The sequence below is a fragment of the Silurus aristotelis genome (genome assembly GCF_946808225.1).
Source record: "Silurus aristotelis genome assembly, chromosome: 16".
In the NCBI taxonomy this organism is placed as follows: domain Eukaryota; kingdom Metazoa; phylum Chordata; class Actinopteri; order Siluriformes; family Siluridae; genus Silurus; species Silurus aristotelis.
The window spans coordinates 1,834,070-1,858,651 of record NC_139589.1 but is presented as its reverse complement, the minus strand read 5'-3'; the positions used below and the strand labels follow the sequence as shown (position 1 = coordinate 1,858,651).

The following is a 24,582-nucleotide window of genomic DNA, read 5'->3' as shown; positions in this document are numbered from 1 at the left end:
CAGATCTTAATACAGAGACACTATCTGTGTATTCAGATTTCACCTGATAATTCAATTCAATTCATTTTTATTTGTATAGCGCTTTTAACAATGAACATTGTCTCAAAGCAGCTTTACACAGATAATGTGGTGATAAAAAATGAACATAATGGGCGTGGCTAACTAACCCTGTTAATCCTATTCATCCTATTTACACTATGACTATGCTAGCATGGCCGTAGTGACTGACCGGCCCCCTCTCACACATTCATTATTGTGAATTTAGTCAGTGGTGGACGAAGTACACAAACCATATAGGTGAGTTAGGTAAATATTTTATTAATGTAAAGAAACGTGAAATAGCTTCTTAAGTACAGTAACCAATTACATTTATTTCCTTACTGTCCACCTCTGGATTTAGATGGTCAGTTTTCGCAAAATAAAAACGAGTTATAAGTGTAATTTAAACCACAGTGATCCTGACCAGGCAGTTACTAAGGATGCTGCAAATGCATTGTACTAATCAAGATGATCTGAATGCATGTATATAAAAACTTTTTTGTTGCAGTCTTGAAGCAAGCCTCTAGTCTCAACCAGATGTCCTGTGATCTTTTCAGGCAAACCTTTTACATTTATATTTGTATAAATGTAATGTTTACTTACACCTCATATGTAAACTATTTATTTAAATAAATAGATACCTCTGAGAAGTTTTAATAGCGTACCATGAATCCATCCAGGCAAGAAAAAACTTCCAGCTGGTCTGCAGAACACAGGAGTCAGTACTTTTGAAAGGGTATAGTATTAGGTCCAATCTCATCCTGCATAACTTGGTTGAACATCAGTATGAGTTCTGAGGAGCGAGAACATTGTGTTTTGACAGTTTTACGCAGCTCTCTGGGAGCGTCAGCGTCTCAAAACCTGATTATCCTCATGCTGCATGGGGAGTCGATTCGTCTGATGTCTTCCATGTAGATTTCGCAGGGGGAGTCTGAACTCGTCGAGGAGAATAAGTGGTCACACTTTGGTTTTTTTGACAGGCCCTTGGCAACGGGTGCAGAGGAACGGGTTTTGTTCGTGGTTCTCTTCCCCAGACTTTATTTACAGCTGACCATCTGCTCTTGGCATGGCTGCTCCATATTGTGTATGTTCAGCGGTCAGTTCTAGTGAGGTCACTGAGGCTGGAGAAGAAACATTCACACTGTCTCCTGGTGGAAGAAATGCTTACTGCATTGGGAAACAAACACTGCATACAGAATGAAACTTGCAAAGGACTGAATATTATGTTGGGAATTTCACAGACTGTATTTCCACATGTGCTTTAGTGCTATATCACCCCCATTGTTAATAGTATGGTGTGATAAAGCTATGTTGAGTGGGCAGTAAAAAAAATAAATGAAGTAAATGATAATTAAAAAATCATGGTGTAGTGTTTGCAATGATAAATTCTCTAGAAACTATATAAACAATTCCTTTTTTCCCCTCAGAACATGTTAATGGATCATGAATACACCAAACTGAAGGCTTTTGGAAGGAAATGATGCAAGGTTGTTACTGATGCAGACAATACAGTAGCTTTGGATCCTAAAATTAGCTGTCTCCTCATATTGCACAGTGTGCACACATGGTACAGGGAAGCTGTGTAGATGTACTTAATGAAAATCCAATAAAACAAACGTGTTTTAATAAAAGACAAGTTAAAAAAGCATCTATATGTAAACATACTCGAGCTTATATGAGTAGAAAAGTGCTGACCAAAAACTATTAGCTAGTCTGAGAAGCTATCAATCATAAATACAAAGTTATGCTAACTCACACTAGACTTTGCCTTCTTTGTTAGCTTAAATGTTAATTGAACATTTGCGAATGAATGCGACGGCACATTGGCAATGAAAACTAACTAGCTATCAAATTTTAAAAGGTTAATGTACAAAACATAAATTGCCAGCTAATTTAGCAAGTTAATGTCCAAAATGTAACCAGCTAGCAGTTTTAACAAAGTGATGTAAAAAATTGTTAGCTAAATCAACAACCTAAGGTAAAAAAAAAAAAAAAAAAAAAAACTAGCTAGCTAATATAACAAGCTAATTATACTAAATACTAAATAATTAACAGGCTAATGTAAAAATGTTTACGATGTAGGTAATTAAAATGTTATTTTACAGAAATAACAAGCTATTTAAACTGAATAGTAGCTTATTAATATAACAAGCTAACAATATAACAAAATGTAACCAGCTAGCAGTTTCAAAATGCTAGCTAATTCAACAACATAATGTAAATATTTCATCTAACAAACTAATGTAAAAACCTAACAAACTAGGTAATTTTAAAAGCTACTCTACCAAACGTAACTAGCTAGCTTATTTGACAAGCTAATATCTAAAGCCTAACTTTCTAGCTAATGTTTTTTAAATGTAACTAGCTAGCTAAATTAACATGCCGATAACTTAAAAGTAACTATGTAGCTAATGCCCACAAATCTTTTTTGCTAATCGCTAAATCTTTTTAAATTTAGCTTTGCTAGCTGATTTTAAAGTCTGATATTTCATTCCTACTTGGTAGGTAAAGGAAACGCCTTGCCATTTATGATTTCTTTTTAAGAAAGAAAAAATTGAATTAAGTAATACTTCAGTAACTTAAAGGTCAGAACGAGGATCTTTTGTGGTTTATTACTTTAGGAAAAGTGTTCACATGTACTCAATTTTATTCTGATTTTAATCAAATTAGTTTTAAAACAAGTTCCATTGCTCAGGTGTTTATATTTCTGAGAGCAAAACATTCTAAGGATAATAGCACTTATAAAATTTTAAACTTTGCGTTTTACTCCAACACTGTAACTGCAGTTAGATGCTGGAATATATATATAACATTCCGAATTCCTTCTCTGGTCATTAGTGCAGGAGAAGTGCTTGGTTATTTCCGTTTTGCTGAACGTGAAAAGAAAAGCCGTGCACAATCGGGTGCACAGCGAAGTCAGAACAAAACCAGCAGGGACTGAAATAGCTCGGCTGACTGACTGCGGTAGTGATGTGACAGGAAGGAGAAAAAAATCCTGAAAAAATCAGGAGCTGGAAATAGAAATGGTGCGATTTTCACACGGCTGGAGAACGAGATCCAGCCTGCTTCATCAATTCACGAGGTTTACGATTTCTCCTCTTGTAATCTCCTGCATCTCAGCTTGAATTCTGACTTCAAATGGAGTGACGTATGATGTATGATGTATGATCTACAGTATGGAACCCAAGAGGCAGATCCAAGCAACACACACACACACACACACACACACACACACACACACACACACACACACACACACACACACACACACACAGGGGGTTAGGTCAGCTTTTCATTCAGCTTTCTGCACAATCTGGGTAATGAGGATTGAGCTTCTGCGTTCGCTATAATATTTTTTTTTTTGCAGTCCTTTTCAATCCACACACTATCACTATCTATCCTGGGTTTCCCTTTTTTTTTTTTTAAATAGCCACAGCTGCAGTGATGTGAAGAAGGCTCAAGACTTAGGTTCTGAGATATTCATCGTGATCCAGATGACTCCACACAGAAGCCATGATGTGAAGTGCTTTTTCAATTGATTTATTCAGAGTGTGAGATCTACAAACGGACGCGGAAATTGAGACCCTTATTATAGACAACCTTGTGAAGGGAATTCATTTTTACATACATCCTCTAGCTAAATGACAAATGCATGTGTGTGTGTGTGTGTGTGTGTGTGTGTGTGTGTGTGTGTGTGCGTGTGCGTGTGTGTGTGTGTGCGCGTAAATAAGCTTAGTTGTCAGAATTATTCTACGACTTAGCATTTGCTGTAGCACTCGAATAACATGAACGCTCTTACTTAACACATGAGATTTATGGTATTTGGCATTTGTAAAACTGAGCAGTTGAGGGTTAAGGGCCTTGCTCAGGGGCCCAGCAGGGGCAGCTTGGTGGTGCTGGGATTTGAACTCACAACCTTCTCAGAAGTCCAACATTTTAACCACAAAGCCATCACCTCCACCCGTGGTCTTGCGTCTACATTATATCACTGTGAAACAGAATAAATACAGTCCGTAATATCTAACATGGCCATTTTAATAGGAACACATTTGATGCAATCACGGTTACAGCATCTGGCAGACCCTCATTGCAATTTGTACAACTGAAAGGTTGAGCGCTAACGTCCCAGCAGTGGCAACAGTGTACAACCTACCAATCAGAAGTCCAACATCTCTAAACCTGATCAGCCAATCATGTTGAAGCTGTGGAGTGCATAAAATCATGGTCTAGACCGTTAATGTCTCTGTCAAACATCAGAAATCTAAAAGCACCCAGGGATGTTGTAGGGATATTAACATGCTTGATCATGAGAAAACTTAGTCGAGTTACTGGTTAAACTGTAGCTAAAGTAGCCGTGTTTTTAGCCGTCAGGAGCTGAAATTAATTCTTTATATATATTTTCTGTCATTTGTTCTGACAAGCAATAAGTAAATATTTACACAATATCGTGTATGAGTATTCATTAAGCAGTGGTGAATGAAGTACATAAACCATGTAGTTGAGTTAAAGTGGAGACACTTCTGTAAAATATGAGTCCAGTAAAAGTAAAAGTGTCCCTTCAAACTTAAGTAAAAGTACAATAGTATTTGCCTTCAAATGTACTTAAGTATCCAATGATTTTTTTACAGCTTTAATGTGAACAATGTGAAAAGAAAATGTTATTCTTAACACACTGATCTATCTATTAAAAGTATCATGAGCACAAAAACTACTTGCAAATTCAAGTCAGGAGTTTCTTCATCATTTATTCCTCTCTAAATGTTCTGCTTGATGTTGAACTGATGCTGAACTGTATGTTGGTGATCAGTAGATACACCAAGCGCCTCATAAATAAAAAGGAACGACTGATTTCTCAAAATGTAGTTAAGTAAAAAAGTCAAATATTTGATTTTGAAATAGAGTGAAGTTACAGTAACAGTCTCCTCGAAATGGAAATATTTCAGTAAAGTACATTCACATTATAATATTACTGTCTAATATACTAAAGTGTTGCACATCCCACACATGCACACAGACATATTGCTTTTCCTGAAAGCCACAGATGTTCGAGCTGCTCACTCTGACCTGCAGTCTCTGGAGACCCTGAAACCAATAAGAAAAAAGGCTAAGATGTTCTTTCAGCTGTGAAAGTAGATATCCAACAAGACTCCTCGCATCTGGGCTCATCTGGGCTCAGTTTGTCTCCAGACCCTCTTCTGCCCACTCACCGGTCTCTCTAAACCCCAAAGTTACTTGACCTGCTGTGTGTAATCACCACAATTAACAGTAATTACTCCTTAACCTTGTCTAACACTGCTTGATATAATGGATATGAGTACCTCAGTATGAGAGGTGTGTATGTGCAATCATGGCTCTATTTATTGAAACCAAATGCATTTGGTCTCGAATTTCTTTTCTGCTCAACACAGCTCTTTTGCTTAGACGTTTGCTGTAGCCATGACTATATAAGGCTACAGTACTTTCCCAGCTCACAGGCTCAGTTCCCTGAACATTCTTACTCATCACACATTCCCAGACCGAAGAAATGTATTCCGACACTCCCCATCCCTTCGTCCCTTCATCCCTCCATCCCGCTGTTCCCCTGAAACTCCTGCAAAGGGAAGTGATTTCATTTTTGTCTCTAAAAGGCCAGAGGGTGACGTAATCTGACCAGCGCATCCCAACCCCCTCGTTTTTTTTCTCCTCCAACCATGACAAAAGGCTTTGTGCTCAACGGATCCATGAAATGTTTTTTCCTTGCAGGGAAAAGGAGAAGCGCTGATGATCCATAGGGAGACATTAGGACATTTTACAGTCATAATGCTGAGCCTGACCTTATTCTGATTACATTAGCATTTGCGTTGCTTTTTTCTTTTTACATCCTGAACCATATTTATGAACTGGAGTCCTGCATATAAGCCATAATGCAAGATATAAACAGAGCATCATAGTGTACATAAGGAATAAAAGATGTCTTGAAGTATTTCATTGGCTTTGGAAAGTCCACGAAACGAATTTGTTCCTATTATCACTTGCATTATAGCAGCTATAAACAGCATTCTGTTTTTCCTCCCTCTCTTAAAGCTAATACGGTGACCAGCTTTGTTTAAAGCACCATTGTTTTAAAGACTGACTTGTTACGAAGCGTCTAGGACTGGAGACTCCTTCCAAAAAACCAACTCATCCATGTGTATGTTGTTACTATGGAAACGACAATGTATTAGAATAAGTGCAATAATACAAAACTGTGATTTGCTTCGAAACTGCTCAATAGTTGCTATGATGTTATACATAAGCCAACAGCTATCGACCAATCAGAATGGAGAATCCATCAACACTATAGGAAACACCACTTTTAAAAATACCACATTTGGAAGACTATTGTTTCTTAAAGCGTAAAGCTATAACTGAATATTTGAAGCTGAATAGCTGTAATATGGAGTAATGTTCTCCTGCAATACAGGAAAAGGGGAAAAAGCTTAACACATGTAAGATTTTTTGTCTTAAACTCATTTCTCTGGTGTAAATCGGTGAAGAAATGTGACAGGTGAGAAAATCGAGTTGAAATACTGTCCATGTCTGGCATGTGTCGGAAAAGTAGCATAAGGGGCGGTCTCATGTCTCCAGAGCTCGTGTAGCTTGTAATTCCAGCTTTGAGCATATGGTTCTTGAATTCAGATTTTTTTTTTTTTCAGAATTCCAGATATCAAGACAATCTCACACTCTAACAGCTGCCAAGTGTGCTTCATGTCAGGAACTTTGGATTCTCACTTTTATCAGATTGTCTGCATTCCCTTTCGACAGCTCTGAGATGTAATAGCAGTCAAAACCCTCTCAGACAAAAGCTGTAAAATTGCCTGTATGGATTTACACCTTTGTGTTGGACATATCCGACAGCCTTCGACATTCCTACAATCCAGGCTTCCTTCCAAATATAAATCAATTCGATAAATTTTTATTATTGAGAGCGCTTTTAAAAATGGACATTGTCTCAGCTTTACAGAGATAAAGAGTTTAGAAAGTTGTATAAAAGAGTGTATAAGTCTACGTCTACATTTATTCTGGATCAATTTGTCTAAAATCGCTCCATGTTTTATAGCGCCTATAAGTTTGTTCCTTATAACTGTAAGTTGATCCCCAATGAGCGAACCAGTGGCGACTGTGGTGAAAGAAAAACTGGCATGAGGTGGCATGAGGAAGAAACCTTGAGAGGAACCAGACTCGAAAGGAAACCTCATCCTCAACACCGTATGTCCATTCATTACACTTCCATAAATATTGATGTGTTCAATGATAGACACTTAAATGCAGAACTGTTCATTGTAGGACTGTTGATAATAATTACAGTTCAAATCCATCCTTCATGAGTTGCTCAGTAACTTCATGGATCTTAAGGCTGTTCATGCGCAACTATCCCACACAGAGTGGTCTCCATTTGAAGAAAACTCTATCCAGAGGTTAGGCGTTGGGATGAATCGGGAAGATCTGAAGAAAAGAAAAGGGAACCTCTAATGGAAATAAAAGTATTGAATGAAAGAAATGAATAAATATGTATTACTCTATATAGTGGTTATATTTGAGCTTTTAAACATGTATTTCAAAGTGATTTTGAAAAGAAAACAGGATTTTACATAAAAATCTTAAATATTTAAATCTCATATGTAGATTTTATGTACATTAGGCCAAAAGTGAGGCATCTAAGATTCCGAGGGTAAAAATTGTGATCAAAGTGACATCCAATGTAACCATTTATGTACAATTCTAGCTAGTTAGACGACCTTACATAAAAGTGAATATTTTTTTCACGTTAATAGTGAATACAAATATTCACTATTATTTGCATTACTTGCACTAGTGGAGCACAAGCACATGGACACTTGAATGACAATTACATCACAATGAGTCACTTTAATCTGTTCTTCTGTCATATATATCCATCCATTCCTTCTGTTAAATCATGTATGTATATACATCTATATACTTTTTTTGCCCGTCTTTTTGTATATATATTATATAATATATATAGTAAATATATATATTTTTTATTCATACTTATATTTAATGTCAGATTATATTTTAATATACTTTTATAATTACTTTATTTATTTTTACGTTAGTTTTACTCTTTTATTTTTGAACTTATATTGTATTTCTTTCATGTTTACAAGTTGGACAGTCATAATAAAGCATTTAACTATATGTCATACTCTTTATGTATTTGTGTGACAAATAAAATTAGAATTAGAATTTGATATAAAGCTCTGATCCACATATAATTCAAATTCACATATATATATATATATATATATATATATATATATATATATATATATATATACAGTACAGACCAAAAGTTTGGACACACCTTCTCATTCAAAGAGTTTTCTTTATTTACATGACTATGAAAATTGGAGATTCACACTGAAGGCATCAAAACTATGAATGAACACATGTGGAATTATATATGGAATTATATACATAACAAAAAAGTGTGAAACAACTGAAAAATGTCATATTCTAGGTTCTTCAAAGTAGCCACCTTTTGCTTTGATTACTGCTTTGCACACTCTTGGCATTCTCTTGATGAGCTTCAAGAGGTAGTCACCTGAAATGGCCTTCCAACAGTCTTGAAGGAGTTCCCCGAGAGATGCTTGACACTTGTTGGCCCTTTTGCCTTCACTCTGCGGCCCAGCTCACCCCTAAACCATCTCGATTGGGTTCAGGTCCGGTGACTGTGGAGGCCAGGTCATCTGGCGCAGCACCCCATCACTCTCCTTCTTGGTCAAATAGCCCTTGATGCCTTCAGTGTGACTACAAGTTTTTATAGTCATTTTTGTTTGTTTGTTTGTTTTCATTTTAAAACCATAATGTATGATAATGTATGATGGAACCCCGACAATATACAATGTATGATAATGTATGATGGAACCCCGACAATATACAATGGCAAACTAATTTGCATTTATCCCCCAGAGTACAGAAATTGCGATTAGAATATAAATATTTATACATTGACAATTCATTTTCAGTTACAGTCGGTCGGCCCACAGATGTGTTCATCCATGCTTTTAAAAATCCTGAATACATTTACCATCAAGTCACATCAGGTTCGGTTCGGTTTTTGGATATCCACAGCCAGCTGAATCCACAGCTTCTGAAATCCTTGTCATTGCATGTAATTGCATCAGAGCCATTTTAGGTACAGTGGTGTGAAAGAACACTATTCCCTCATGTATACGGTGTGGAAGAAAGATGGGGGGGGTCTTCGTCGCCATGACAGCAAGGAGGTACATGCTCGTCAATGGTTGTGTGTGTGTGTGTGTGTGTGTGTGTGTGTGTGTGTGTGTGTGTGAGCCGAGTCTGTGCCTCTGTGTGGTCCACGAAAACAAAGTAATAGAAGCATGTCAGACTCTGAGAGAGAATGGGTTCACTGTGATGCAGGTTCTTTTTGGCCTCTCGGTTTTTCAGTGTAAAGGATGAGAAGGATGGTGATGGTTTGGGGTGGCAGTGGGGAAAGGGGCGTGGTGGATTCCTAACCCTTTTTTGGTTTTTTTCTAAAGGATGGGGGGGGGGGGTCGCCATTCTGAGCTGCTCTTGTCTGAATAATGCACACAGTGTGTCCCCAAATGAGTACTTACTATTCCAGGGACTGGAGCCAAACCTGTGCAAGAAGAGTAAGGAGCTGATAAAGCATAAAAAAACTGTCTTAGCCATACACACACACAAACACACACACACACACACACACACACACACACACACACACACACACACACACACACACTGGACTTACAAAGCCGAAAACTGGCCTGCTAATCTTGGCAAAGAGGGCAGTGGCTCACGCGAAAATAGGCCAAACTTCTCAGGACACTCCAATGATCTCAGGAGGCAGTGCCGCGCATGCTAATTCATTACTTCACATTTTTGCTGTGACAGAATTTCTTAGGTCTGAGCAAGAAGCACAAGGCGGGATTGTGGACAGTGGTGAAACCATGTAGTTGAATTAAAGTAGAAATACACTCTGGGTAAATTGTGACTCCAGTAAAAGTAAAAGTGTCCCATTAAACCATTACTTAAGTAAAAGTACAAAAGTATTTGCCTTCAAATTTACTTCAGTATCCAAAGTATTATGATTAATTATGACTTTAATGTTCCTATTATCATTTTTTTCATGTCTCTTTTGCGTAAACAACTCAGTTTGCTGCGTGTTTCACCAGTTACGTTTTTGTCTTGCTACAGAAAAATGATCTTTACAATGATTTAATCTCACCCTTAAAACATGTGACCATTCAAACCTTTATAGATTTGTTCTAAGACAATAAAAACATATTTTTTTTATATTATACAAAACAATGTGCATCACAGTTATTGCCACCGCAATGCAACAGCATTGAATTAGACAATACACAGCAAGGAATCCAAAACCACGCCTCCTCACAGAACCTCTCCAGAACGTCAAGCTTTGTCTCCGTCCTCTCTTTATTCTTCATCAAAATCCATTTCACACATTTTCAGCCGGTTAACCCAACCCCTACCCGGGAGCGAGGCCCTGTAGGACCACCCCTTTTTGCCCACCCTATGAGATGACCCCGAAAGCAGGAAAGTGGGGCAGATGTTTTTGTATGCAGGTCTTTTGAAGTGCGGTGCATCCGTCCTCTGGTGAAGCACTCGAGCTCTCTGTCGCAGCTGTGTGTTTGAAACATCGCGGGTTGTGCAAACACTTAGACAGTCAGAAAGACAGGAAACCAGACAGACACACAGACGTCTCTGCTTTGCCATCACCATGGTAATTACAGGGCTGCTGTTGGTTACCTTGGTGATGGACCATGGGGGTGGGGGGGGTGGGGTGGGGGGGGGGGTTGAATGGTGGAGGAAAGGGCTTGTCCTGACGTGTGTTGCAAGTGAGGAGCAGGAAGGAAGGGAGATGGGAATTGTGTGTGTGCACGTGTCAGGCTCCCTGTGGTGATTCTGGTATAAGATCTTCTCCCAGCAGGCTAACGGGTGCACGGAAGCAGATGTCCATTGTAGTGTTTAGAACGCTTGAATCGATTTCTGTTTTTTCCATTCACCGTCCCCACTTTAAACCCCCCCCCCTCTCTTTATCTATCTCTCTGTTTTCTTTAATAGTAAAAGGAGCTTCCCATCATGAATAAGTCGATTAATCTCTTAATTTGGAGAATTGAGGACAAGCAGCAGAGTTGCGACAGCTCCAATCATGAGCTATGAATGCAATATTGAATGAATGCAAGTGTGTTTTTGCTCTAATGCTGCAATCGTAATATTTATCAATATCTGATATATATCAGTATATATATTAATCGTAATCTCATCCACTTTTCGTTGTCCTCCTTTTGTCCTACAGACGGTTGTCAGTGTCGGAGTTGTGTGACGGTTTAGAGAACACGACATCCTATACCTCCTTGTTCTTTCTTTATCTCTTTGTTTCTCTCTGTGTGCCCTCCACAGGCCAAATCAATACTTCCTGTCCCTTCCCCATTTTCCTTTCATTTTAGAATAGGTTTTCTTGTAAAAACAAAATTGACCTGAAAGCAAATAATGTTATTTAGCAATATACAAAGACTCAATGACAAATCTTTACACTAGGTTTTAATACAATTGGCTAAAATATCATATAAAAACATTTTAGGCAGCAAGTGAACATTTTGTCCTCAAAGTTGACGTGTTGGAAGCAGGAAAAATGGGCGAGCATAAGGATTTGAGCGAGTTTAACAAATTGTGACGTCTAGACGACTGGGTCAGAGCATCTCAAAACTGCAGCTCATGTAGGGTGTCCCCAGTCTTTCAAAAGTGGTCAGCGACTGGGTCATGGGTGACAGAGGCTTATTTGTACACATGGGGAACGAAGGCTGGTCCGTGTGGTCCGATCCAACAGACGAGCTCCTGTAGCTCAAAATGCAGAACTGTTTTAGCAGCAAAAGGGGGTCCAACACAATATTAGGCAGGTGGTCATAATGTTATGCTGATCAGTGGCCATAATGTTATGCGTGATTGGTGTACATCTCCTATATAAATAAATGTTAACCTTCCACGAAGATCTGGAATTGGTTGTAGGAGGAGTTGGATGAAGTCTAGCTTCACCCCCTGGACTTTTGATTCTATAACGAAGGACTGGTTTGAGTTTTCAGGGAATCCATGATTTTTTTTCTCTCTTTGTGCATGTAATGTTTCTACAATCGCATGAAGGTTTAGTTTATCCTCTTTTATTTCTTCATTCATTTAATATCAAGTTCTGATTGACCTGATTTCAGATGAGGTATAGTCAGAAACGTGCTGATATTATTTTCGAGGTTTTGAAATCTCCAAACTTTGAGCCTCTAAAACAGGAAACGATGATCTTAGTCTCAGTACTGTTTTTGATTTTTTTTGGCAGAACAGTGAACTGAAACCAAATGGACTTCCTCTTAGGATGTATTTTGCAATTCCACATGACCATGACACCTTCAGCACATGGTAGAAATGACAAAAACAATAACAAACTTGACACAATTTATATTATAGATATTTATTTTATCTGTATTTATTGAGTATTCAACATTGAAAAGATGCACAGACACCATTTGGACGCTTTGGACTCCGTTTCCCATCAGCCCCAACAGCCTACAACAGATCACATGATCTTTTTACATACCTTTTAATTTCACTCACCTGTTTTGTGTTTCACGCTTAATTAGTGTCTTGATTTAACCTCTAAGGATTTGTTGTGTAGTTGTTAAGGTTCTGTTGTGTGTGTTTGTGGCTCTGGCTCTGGCATGGCCTACCCATATGATGCTTTTCTTTAGACTTTTTTATTTATTTATTTAATTTATGTTTTTAAAGCCCCCTTTTTTTTTTATATAGAATTGAACCCTAGCATAATATCATTCTAATTTCTTCTATTAGTTGTGTATACAATTATTTTGTTACAGTCTAGACATGCTAATAATCAATTTTTTGGGTTTACTTTTTTATTTCTTTATTGGGGTGGCCATCTTGGGTGGACCAAAATACTAATCTGCATGTACAGAAATATAAATAATACCAAAAGGTAATAGCTAGCATATTTTATAGTGTTATGCTACCTTATTATAAAGTAATATGCTAGCATACTAATAGCTAGGATATTTCAAAGTGTTATGCTAATCTTATGAGTTTGATGTCCAAGATATCTACTGTTATTACGCAAATAATCCAAATAATGCGACAGTTAAGGCCTGGTCAATGTTTGCTAGCTAGGGAATGTGACAGCACAGTGGTTAAGGCATTGGATTTTTGCTCAGAAGGTAAAATTAGTGATTCGAACTATTTGTTAATTTTTAATGTGTGTTTATTGTGTCTTAGAGGAACGAGCTTGAGCAAAGCATCGCAAAACCAATGTAGGTTATGCACAGGAAACAGAAGTAGATATTTATCATGTAACCTGTAACGGTGGGTCCTGAACACGGACCTGTGACCCGTTTATCCACGCGCCGTGATTTCATCATGATTTCCTCTGTGAGAGAAAAACAGCTCGGAATAAAAACATGACAAAAGGGGAAAGTTGAGCATAACTGCTGTTTCTCCGGATCCCTCTGATTTTCTTCAAAGCGAACGGCGTCAGTGACGAATCCAATTAACGTGAAAACTTTTCCTTACAAGGGCCTGGAAAAAAGAAAAGACAAACTTTTTTTTCTTGTTCCATCTGGGTCAGCTTTCTTTTTAATTTAATCACAGATTCAGAGATTTTTGATTTCCTACGTTGCTCTAGGGAAGGGAAGTCTTTTTGCTGACTTCTGCTGTTTATTTATATATATATATATATATATATATATATATATATATATATATATTCACAAAAACACTTCAATGCTGCATTGAATTAGTGCTTGATGTGTGTGTGTGTGTGTGTGTGTGTGTGTGTGTGTGTGTGTGTGTTTGCGTGTTTGCCCTGATTTTTCTCCTCATTAAGACGATGTATTTTATAAATACACTGTATGGCCAAAAGTTTGTGGACACCCGATCATAAGATTGCTATGTTCTTCTTTGTGAACACAATTTGCTTTTTATAATAAGCTCCACTCTTCTGGGAAGATGTTCCATCAGTTTTTGTGGAGATTGGTGGAGATTTATCCAGCTACAAGGCTGTAATTAAAGTCATGTACTGATGTAGGTGAGAATTTGAGCAGGCCTGGGGTGCAGTCAGCATTCACATTCATCCCATAGGTGTGCAATAGTATTGGAGCTCTATTGCAGGAGATCTTCCACGGAAAGCAGATCTTCATTGACTGGCGTTGTGCGCCGCCGAATTGTCATGTTGGAACAGGTTTGGGTCTCCTAGTTCACGTGAAGAGAAAGTGAAATTCTACCACATCTAAATTAGTGTGCCTTTAACGATGTGTTTGGAGTTTGGGGAAGAACCACATATGGCCGGAAAAGTCAGGTGCACCAAAGTGAATGCTCATGCAGGTTGACCTTAAGGGCTGACTGTTAATTAATCACATGGGTTGCATTCGTGTCCTTGTTGGTTCAATGGTTCTGTGCTTTCAGTAAAATGATCAATTTGCTGAGCGCCACTCTCCTTGATTAAAATGACACTTTTTTGTTTTACAAAATCATATATGGCCTTGTTTTAAGATTTAACATTATATCATATTGAAAAACTAAACATTTTGGATTCACATAACTGTAGCCTTACTGTTAGCCTGAAAGCAGAAATCAAAAGCAGTAATGGATGTTTTTTGTTTTCCACACCACGCTGTATATCTTCTTCTTTCAGCTGCTCCCGTTAGGGGTCACCACAGCGGATCATCCGTTTCCTTTGGCCTCTTCATTTGCCTTTTTCAAACCAACTACCTGCATATATATATATATATATATACACACTCTGTGGAAAAAAACAAACTCAGGCGTTTCAGAAATACACACATTCCCTGTCTGGCACACAACAATGGTGCCACAGTAAAAAGTCACTAAAATCACATTCCTTGGCCATTCAGATATTTCACATATTTCACATAGAATTTCTGGCACCATGTGATTAGTTAATTGACTTACTGAATGAAAGATTGAATGACTGGTTGTTCCCATTAAAAAGGATATATAGCGAAGTTCTCAAATTTAAAGTTATTTTTGTTTGCAAGGCTTTAGAAATGTTCAATGGCTATGGGTTGCCAGAAAAAAACAAAACAGTTCGCCCCATTATTACAGTATTTTGAGCGATCAGATTAAAATAGATGGCGCCCGGGCATGTGGAATGTATGACGTAATCAAAAATCAATTCCGAACAGAACGGAAGCCATGATGTTTTTTAGCTGCTGGTCTGATTGGTCCCTCTGCCCGTTTGGCTTTGCGACTCCGTATAAGGTTTACTTAAACCTAGGATCCACCGTGTAAATATACATCCAAGAAAAGACACCAGGCAGCGCTTGTTTTCTCTGCACACAGCCTGTTTCTCATTTCTGTGGAGCTTTGGGGGCTATTTAGCATGTTGGTATCATTCCCACACTGGAGCACAATGGCGGAGGCCCCCCGCTCGCTACCCTGTGCATACCACGCTTCGAGCTTACTGCCGTTCCTAGCTGCATTTCTAGGTCAAAGGATGCTTGTATGAATAATAACGAGTCTGCTTCAGAAGAGACTTATTTATATCTCAACAGCAGAAAACTCTCGCCTCTGCTAGTCCTTCTGTATTTCTGTCACTCACTGAGTTCAAATAGAAATAGTGAAATATACATATTGATACTGTACATAATAATTAACGTTATTCATGGAACAGCATCACAAAAAGCCCCATTTTTTTTAACACACGTACTCTTATTCTTTATCTTAAACAGCAGAACATGCTTAAGTTTTTTATTTTTTTGCTTTTGGTTATTACAAATCACTAACACCATTTTCATTCCAATCAGCTCACCCTATTAGCTGGCTAGTGAAGTTTTGTGAATTAGCAAGCTAGTTTTGTTTGTTCGATTAGATAACTAGCTAAAAATCAGTCAGCTGGGTAGTAAAGTTTTGCCATTCAGCATGTTCAAGTAGCTAGCTAGTTGGTTTTGACTTTGTTTATATTTAAAAAATGCTATAATTTCTCTCAAAAGAGTTTTTTGCTGATGGTATCTTAAGTTCTAGCAAACCAGTGTTGATTTATTCATTAATCGAGACTCAGCGATTTTTTTTTTTTAGCGTCGCTCTGGTTAAGGGCGTTAACCCTTAAAATGAACATGTTAAATTAGCATGCTAGTTTGCAAATAGATTTAAAATATTTTTATTGTTAGGTTGTTAAAGGAGCTAGCTACTGTACTATCATTTTGTAAATAACCATATAATGTAAGCAAGCTAGTTACATTTTGTAAAATCAGTCAAATTATTTGAGTTAGCATGAAATCAACTCGTTGGATCTTGCTAGCTATGCAGGATCACGTATAATGAACTTAGCTGTTTTCATGGGTTTTTGGTTATCTTTATTTTCTCATCTGTACGCTAACACAAATCTTTCACTCGTTCTTTCACCATGTTCTCATGTGCTTGGATTTCATTTTTCATCTGTTTGCCCTGCTGGATTGTGGCCAGGGTGACAGGCTGGGAATGAGCGAAGGTTAAATCAGGCCAAGGGCTTGATGGGAACACTCATATTTAGTTTGTGAGTGAGTAAGACTTCTCCCCGGGGTTGCGGCTGCTGATCATTAACAAGTTATAGGAGAAACAGGCAGAGCGAGGTGAGGCAAGAAGAACAGATCGATTTAGTACTATGGGGCGTCACAGGCACAAAAAAAAAAGTCTACACCTCTATCCTGGGGCTGTTGTGTGGTTGTAAAGGTCACATTAGCACTTTATTTTCATGTTCTTTTCTGCCTGGATTTTTTAATGCATCGGCAACTGAACCAGTTGGTGATTAGTAATGGGAAAAAAAGACGGAATAGAATAGAATGTTTGGTTTTGTTACTTCGATCTCCAACCAGATTTAGCAACTTCTTCCCGTCAAGATGAGAAAGCTATCTCTGATAGATGAGGAAATGAGGAGCCTCCAGCTCCAGTAGTTGAACTTCAAGTGCCCCTGAAATCACATTTCGTGTCCCTGGTATACCCTTATTGGTATTGAGACCATTTTCTACTTTCTCCTTGAGGATCTGTATAGTCCATCCAATATTATCATTCTAATTCTGCTTTGTTTCATTTGCCCAATCACCTAACCACTTTATGTCCTGCCCACAGGTTTCTTTCAAGTATGGTATTACATTCCTTTTAAGTAACCATGGTGTATTTTGGGCTGTGCGTCTTCCTGTATACATTTTCCAGTCCTTGTCTGTTTGATGATAAAAACGCCGGTAGTTTACTAACCCAAGATTTATTCTCAAAATATTTGTGTAATTCTGTCATGTTAGTATTATAATCCTGCTTTAAACAGTAACACGTTGCCGCTGTACACTCGGAATTGTTAAAAATTGATGCAATCCGTAAACCCAAAGGATTTGGGGCTCCATCATCTGTAGTGTTTCCTCGTAACGCATTAGACCTTCTGTTCTTGCGTTTGTTGTGCTGTGTAGCATAGCACCACACTCCTACGCCTCTCAGCAACAAGAGAATGAGATCCACAAAAAAATAAATAAAATCAAAGCATCCAAGCAGTGCCATTTTAGATGTATTTTGTGTAAATCGAATCTGTCAGCAGCTACATAAAAATTTTTTTTTAATTAAAAATATTTTTATTTTTTTATTTTTTTATTTCATGTAGTGCCATGAAATTTTTCAAAACCTGTTCCAGCATTACAACGCCCCTGTGTACAAGATCTGCTTTCAATGGGATGGAGTGGAAGATCTCCTCCTATAGAGCTCCAACCCTAAAGACCTTTGGGATAAATGAACACCGACTGCACCCCAGGCCTCCTCGCCTCCATTAGTGCTCCATCAGATTTTACTAACACCTTTATGGCTGAATGAATCGCCACAAAATCTAGAGGAACATCTTCTCAGAAGAGTGGACGTTATTATAAGAGCAAACGGGGACTAAATTTGTAATGTGATGTTTAGAAATTCCACATAGGAACCTATGTGTATTTGAACATCCTATTCCACATTTAGTCCCCATTTTCTCTTATAAAAGTAGATGAAGTGTTCATACAAGTGCTTGTCTTACATACAAACAGCAATTCTTTACATTGTTCCTCCCACGTGGCAGACAGTAGTGCCGTTTTTTTCCCCCTCGGAGTTAACAACCTCCTTGACCTAAAATGAACTGTTTTTGCTCCCGGTGGTGAGAGCTTTCCATTTTTTTCCTCGGAATCGTGACTTCCCTGAGCTTTAGAAAGAATGTACGAAACAAATGCTGGATTATTGTGTGCAAATGAAATAAATGATGTAAATAACGCTAATCATTGAATCATTTTTATCGATGATTACATTCTTCTGGGTTCACAAAGCGCATAGATTAACTGATGTGTGTCCTGAATACTTAGAGAATCATCTGTAGGTGAAAATTGATCCTGCCTACTGCAGGTATTAAATGTGTAACGGCCCGTTTCATCTATTTGTAGGCAAAATAAATCTCCAGTTCTTAAAGTTATGAGTCACTTAGCCAAAATATGCCATTTGGAATTATGACTTTGATATTTCTGTGGTAAAAGTTTTATAAATTAGATATTAAACACATCTGTTTGCCTCCCTACGACATTTCCAACAGCCTAAATATCTTTTATATATATTTTTCCTTGCAATTTCTTCTCAATTTCGCATGCAAATTAGCATACTCAGAACCAGGCGAAAATTAGCATCAGAATCAGGCTTTCATTTGGAAACTTATATGGTATGTTGTGAGCATGTTGAACAATCTTGGTTGTTCCAGATATCACCAGGAACCATACAATTTGATTCGCAATTGGATTTTTTTGCTCAAAATGCTAACGTTGATCAACAAAAATTCCCGAAGCCTTAATAAAATGACCCTAGAGAACATTTTCTGCTCTGTTAATGAGTCATGAACTAGTATTTTATGCTTTTCTTTCATTGTGTTCTTCACTAAGCATCTTTTCATCTCTTTTGTGTGCTCTCCAGGGCGTTGTACACGTACGAAGATGACAGCAACGATCTGGTGCTGGCATCATCAGGAGGTAGGTCACATTCTGCTGTAATTTACCCTTTTGTACATCTGCCACAGCTTCAATTGCAATAACTCTGTCACAATGATGGATAATTCTCATTTTCTACATGACAATTAGCATAATTATCGCTGGCGTAAGGGCAGAGCGGATTTGTCTGTTGGAGTTTGAATCGTATTCGGCATTAATGCCTGTTTTCACTGCAAATGCCAGCTCATTATCCAGGTTATGGCTTATCATATTGGAACAATGTAGATTCTCTTTCTCAGCTCAGTAAACCTGTAATTTATAAGGGGTGGCATTGGGAGATCCAGGGTCACCTTTCAGAACATATCGTTGGCAGAGGGTTTAAGTGCGATTTGAGTGCACCACAATTGAGAATAATTTTCTAATCGCACATGTAGACGCAAAGAATGGGTGCTTATGTTCTCCAGGAGATTGTCATTAATGTATATTATACTACCTGCTTTATTTTATAGTTAAGAAATACATAAGGGGACGTATATATACACTCGGCCTGTGTCAGGAGACATACTGTTACAGAATCCTGACAGTGGAGACGTCTTTCAAAATCTCCTAAGAGATCTTTCATTTCAGGAGACCTGACCTTTCCAGACGTATGTGATTCTTCCACAAAATGTTACCACCAAGTTAAAGGCATGCAAATAAATCGGCTGTCTTTGGTTGCTGTAGAATAAAATTTTCCCTTCGCTTGAACTATAAGACCCAAAACTGTTCCAGCATGATAGTGCCCCTGTGCACAAAGCCAGCTTCATGAAGATATCATTTCTATCGGTTGGACTCAAAGATCTCCTGCTATTAAGCTCTAAATCCTATTGAACAACTTTGGGATAAATGTGAACGCGGACTGCACCCCCAGGCCTCCTCACCTTCTCATCTACCTGACTTTACTAACACTCTTGATTGGATGAATCTCCACACATCTCCACAAATTGTGGTGGAACATCCTCCCAGAGGAGTGGAGGTTATTATAAGAGCAAATGGGAACTAAATTTGGACTGGAATGTTAGAAAAACACACCAATCTTATTTTCAGGTTCCCATAAACCTTTGTTTAAATAGTGTGTGTGTGTAAATATACATTATATTTATTATAGCCGTAGATGTAGAATGTGTGAGATAATGAAGCATCTGTGCCTCTGCGTCTGGGTCAATGAGGATATTGAAAATTAATTAACACCTCCAATGCAGTCCTGCTGTGGTGTGATCACTTTCACTCATTAGTGAAAGCAAAGGGACTTGGAATTGTCCTTATCCTTTTTAGTCTGAGCTGCAGGAGAGGCTAAAGACGTGGGTGTGTGTGGGTGTGTGTGTGTGTGGGGGTGTGTGTGTGGGTGTGTGTGTGTGTGTGTGTGTGTGTGTGTGTGTGTGTGTGTGTGTGTGTGTGTGTGTGCACGCCTCCACGTCTTCTGCCAGGAGCCTGGGTCTGACTGTCTGGTTCTGATTTAGCTTTTAAGCTTTCAGTACAACCCGATGGGAAGTGAGTCACTAACCCAACTGTCTGCTCCACTAATTAACTCAGCGGATTCTTCAGCACTGGAGGTCGCTCACACACTTACACGGACAGCTTCCTGACACACACTTAACCTCGTCTTGGATTATAATACTCTCTTCATGTGGGTCTTCAGTCATGTTTGCCTTCGTAGAAAAATAAAATGAATTCCTATAAAGAAAAGCAGATAATATGCACGTTCTCTGAAAAGTGTTTTTTCAGACACAACACCTTTTGTTTCAATACAACAAACTCTGTAAAAGACAAATACGCACAAGGGTTGAACAATGAATGAGTTGAAGAAAGTTCTGTGTCCATATGAGACAGTTTTGTCTCTAACAAAAGAACTTGTGTAAGATGGAGAACAGGAGAGAAGATGTGATCAGACTGCTCTCACCCCTGAACTCACACATGGAGGTTATAGATTAATGGTTTGGGGTTGTTTTGGAGCAGGGGAGAGTTGGAGACTTATTCCGGAAAGTGAAAGTGAACCAACATGGCAAAAATTCCACACTTCAACACGTCTGGACTGCGGCTCATTGGGACCGACTTCACCGTACAACCAGACGATGCGCCGAAGCAAACAGTCGTCTGGAGTGATGAACAGATTCTGTGTTTTTACTTTGTTGTTAATAAACTAAAAGGTTTTAGTGATTCAGATGATTATTACAAGTGTCTGTTTCCCAATATGATGTGGGCTGAAACATTTTCGAGACTAATGGTGTAACTGGTGCTATTTTGAACTTTTCAAAATGCGTTATGATGTTTGTGATTTCATCTTGGACAAAGAGCAACCGTGAAATTGTGCGTGAAACCGGACGAATCTGCCACAGAGATGTTTGACGTGACGTACGTTTGACATATGGCGATGTTGCAAGACCTCGTTTGAGGTGTTTTGAGAAGATGAAGACCCTGGTCAATGGTCACCATTTTAAAACCGTTGTGGAGATCCGGAGTCGCAGAAGATGCTTGACACGTTTTGAAAGGAAGACTTCCAGGACACAATCCAGAGGTGGCAGGAATGCTGGGAGCACAGTATTGCTGTGCAAAGGGATGATTTATAAATAAAGTCATTTTTTTTTTTAAACAGATCGAGTCTCGAAACTTTTAAATGCTAGGATCTGAAATCAGTAGTAATGATTGTGTTTAGACTTTGCAATGAAGTAAGTGTTTTCACGAGTCTTCTTTTCTGCCCCTGAATGACAGACGGAGGCCTGGGTGAAATCATGGTCACTTTCGACAACAGTCGCATCATGTACGGCTTCTGCAGCATGAAGGAGCCGGCGGCCGCATTGCCTCGCTACGTCCTCATCAACTGGGTGAGTCAGGCTTTCGAAAAGCGTCGAGTCGCTGCTGAGCTGCTTTGCTCTTCGGAGAACGTATCGGTGTTCTGTTGCCCGAGGCTGATGGCTCATTTTTTTTGTGCGAGCATGTTTTATAAGCACGAGCATAAGACAAATAAGCGAATCAGCCCACCGTGTCCCACAAGCTGATGTAGTTCTTAAATCTGACCTGCTGAGCATGGTATTTTATTCTGCACATTTATTATAGTCATTAGGAGGGTTTTCTCGGTATGCCGCTCTAATCAGCGCGTATTGCATGAGTAATGTTCCTTTTGAATGGGCACTGATCATATTAAAGGCACGAAAATATAAAAATAAGACTCCGGGAGCACTCCAGGTGAATTGTGAATGCGTTCCTTTTGGTGGAAATGAGCGACCTTGTTTAACAACGGAATCGAGAAAACGCCATTCAACTCAGGGTTTTGTAAAAATCTGTGAGTGGATATAAAAAAAAGTCCTTAAGAGCTCCGGTGTGCTGATGCTCGTCAGTAATTTTCTTCAATTTTTTTTCTGCAGCTTCTTGAGTGTGTGATTGTGGTCCCCGATGACTGGGTTTTTAATGGCTGTCATTATGATTTGTATGTTCAGGTTGGTGAGGACGTCCCTGATGCTAGAAAATGCGCCTGTGCCAGCCATGTCGCCACCATCGCGGAGTTTTTCCAGGTGGGTCTCAGTAAGGTAAAGTGAACTCTTTTTTTATCTCAACATCAGGTAATGTTGTGTCGTGTCGTGTCTGTGTGAAATGCATGATTATACGGTATTAATGGAGCAGTTTGTAAATTTTTAAAGCCCTCCTCACTTGTGAGAACCCTTACTGCTAAATCAGCTCGTTATGATTAGTGAATTAATTACAGCCCAAAACGGAATGGCTGTTTTAACTAGTTGGGGGCGGGGCTTATTTCTGGCTTATCCAGACGTCTGCACTAAGAGACAGCTGTGTAGATTTGGTCGGTGTGGTCTGGTGTTTTTTATACTGTACGTCTGACGGAATCATGTCGAGACGTTTATTGGCATTTGGCAGACGCCATTATCCAGAGTGAGGGTTAAGGGCCTTGCTCAAGGGCCCAACATTAGTAGCTTGGTGTTGCTGAGATTTTAACTCATAACCCTCAATCCAAAGTCCAATGTATTAACCACTGAGCGACCACCTGCCCCTTTCTGCTGTCTCTAAGAAACATTTGAGTTTGACCTGAAAACCAAAAAATACTTTCATATATTCAGAGGTGGAAAAAGTAATAAAATATTAAATAAATAAAAAGTAGTACTATACTATAAAAAATAAAAGTAGTTTCCGTGGCGTGATTTTTTTCCCCCCTTGCATTATTGTAATTATTTATACAAAATTTTTGATTCAGTAAATATGATTTCAAATGTAGTTACAGTAAGTACAATTCTTTAAACAACACATACTTATATAAAAGTTAAATTACGGATATTAAAAACTACTTTAAAATGTTGATATAAAAAAAAAACTACTCGATTGCAGTAACGTCAGTAAATATAATTCGTTACTTTCCACCTCTGCATATAATAGACGGCTGATAAACTGGATTCAGAGATCTGCTGCACGTGACTGCAGATGAACCTGGTTTGTCTCCCAGCTCTTTCTCAGCCCGATCATTCTGGGGGGAATCAGAACGCACTTGGTTCATATGATCTGCGAAATCAAGCCAGAAAGACCTTTAAACTTTACACACTGCACCTTTAACTTCAGATCTGTCTAACCCTGTTTTGCTAATGTTATCAGCCATCTTCTAAAATCACAGCTTGTGACTTAACAACTCCTACTTTTTCTGCCCGTGATGCCTATTCATAAGTCCGTACTCCTTTAGCCTTCTCTCACACATCCAGACTGTGCTTCTTCAGATGAGAACGTTCATAGAATCCGTGGGTGGTCATCAAAGCGTGTCTGCTCACAGAGGAGACTGCTGTATATAACAGCCAGTAGTAGGAAGATGATGATGTCTGGTGATGACTAATTGTGGTTTTCCGCCTGGAGTTTACTGTGGAGGTGTGTGCTGATTGTAGAAGGCTGCCTTTTAATGTGCTCCATCTCATCAACCTGGAAGTACAAGAAGTCCTCCAGACGCACTTGTGGAATCTGTGCTTCAGCCAGATCAGAGATTTGATTCCATGGTCACTGAATTATTATTTTTTAATGTGTTTTGTTTGAAAAAAAAATCCTGGTTCCTGTTCATGTTCCAGAAGCATCTACTTATCCGTTAAAATGCATTAGAAAGATCTTATGAACTGGATATCGGTTGCTCAGGCCTTTTTAAACAATCTGTTTGAATCTCCTTCGATCTGGTAATAAAGAGTCTGAGCCTCATCAAGCTGGAGCTGTTCTTAAGTTCTTGAGCAAGAACCTTCATTCGTCTCAGTTGCAATACAAATTTTGTCCTGAAGAAAAAAATCCAGGCACCGTTCCTCATCTCTACAGATCCATCTCTATAGCATTGTTGAGGAACACCTGCGCAAGAAGGCCTGCACACGACGCACACTAATGAAAGGCTGAGCCAGAGCCCAGACTTTGAATCCAGATGAAAAGATCTCTGGAGGGAATAAAAAAAAAAGCTGTTTGTTTGAAAGGTTCTGCGAAGAGTAACGGAAGGCCGACCCAGAAATCCATGTGAGGGTGTGAATAG

General features: G+C 38.7%; 1 protein-coding gene across 6 annotated transcripts in view; it reads left to right on the top strand.

Moving 5' to 3' along the window:
* dbn1 (drebrin 1) overlaps window positions 1–24,582 on the top strand; it is a 66,073-nt gene that overhangs the window by 25,751 nt on the left and 15,740 nt on the right. For 3 of the 6 annotated variants that reach the window (XM_083564371.1, XM_083564367.1, XM_083564369.1), the window contains exons 2-4: window positions 19,039–19,094; window positions 21,801–21,913; window positions 22,526–22,600. In XM_083564371.1, the coding sequence (XP_083420497.1) occupies window positions 19,039–19,094; window positions 21,801–21,913; window positions 22,526–22,600 (244 nt within the window). Of the gene's footprint in view, window positions 1–19,038; window positions 19,095–21,800; window positions 21,914–22,525; window positions 22,616–24,582 lie in introns of all 6 variants that reach the window. The other 3 variants (XM_083564370.1, XM_083564368.1, XM_083564366.1) reach the window with 1 other exon arrangement.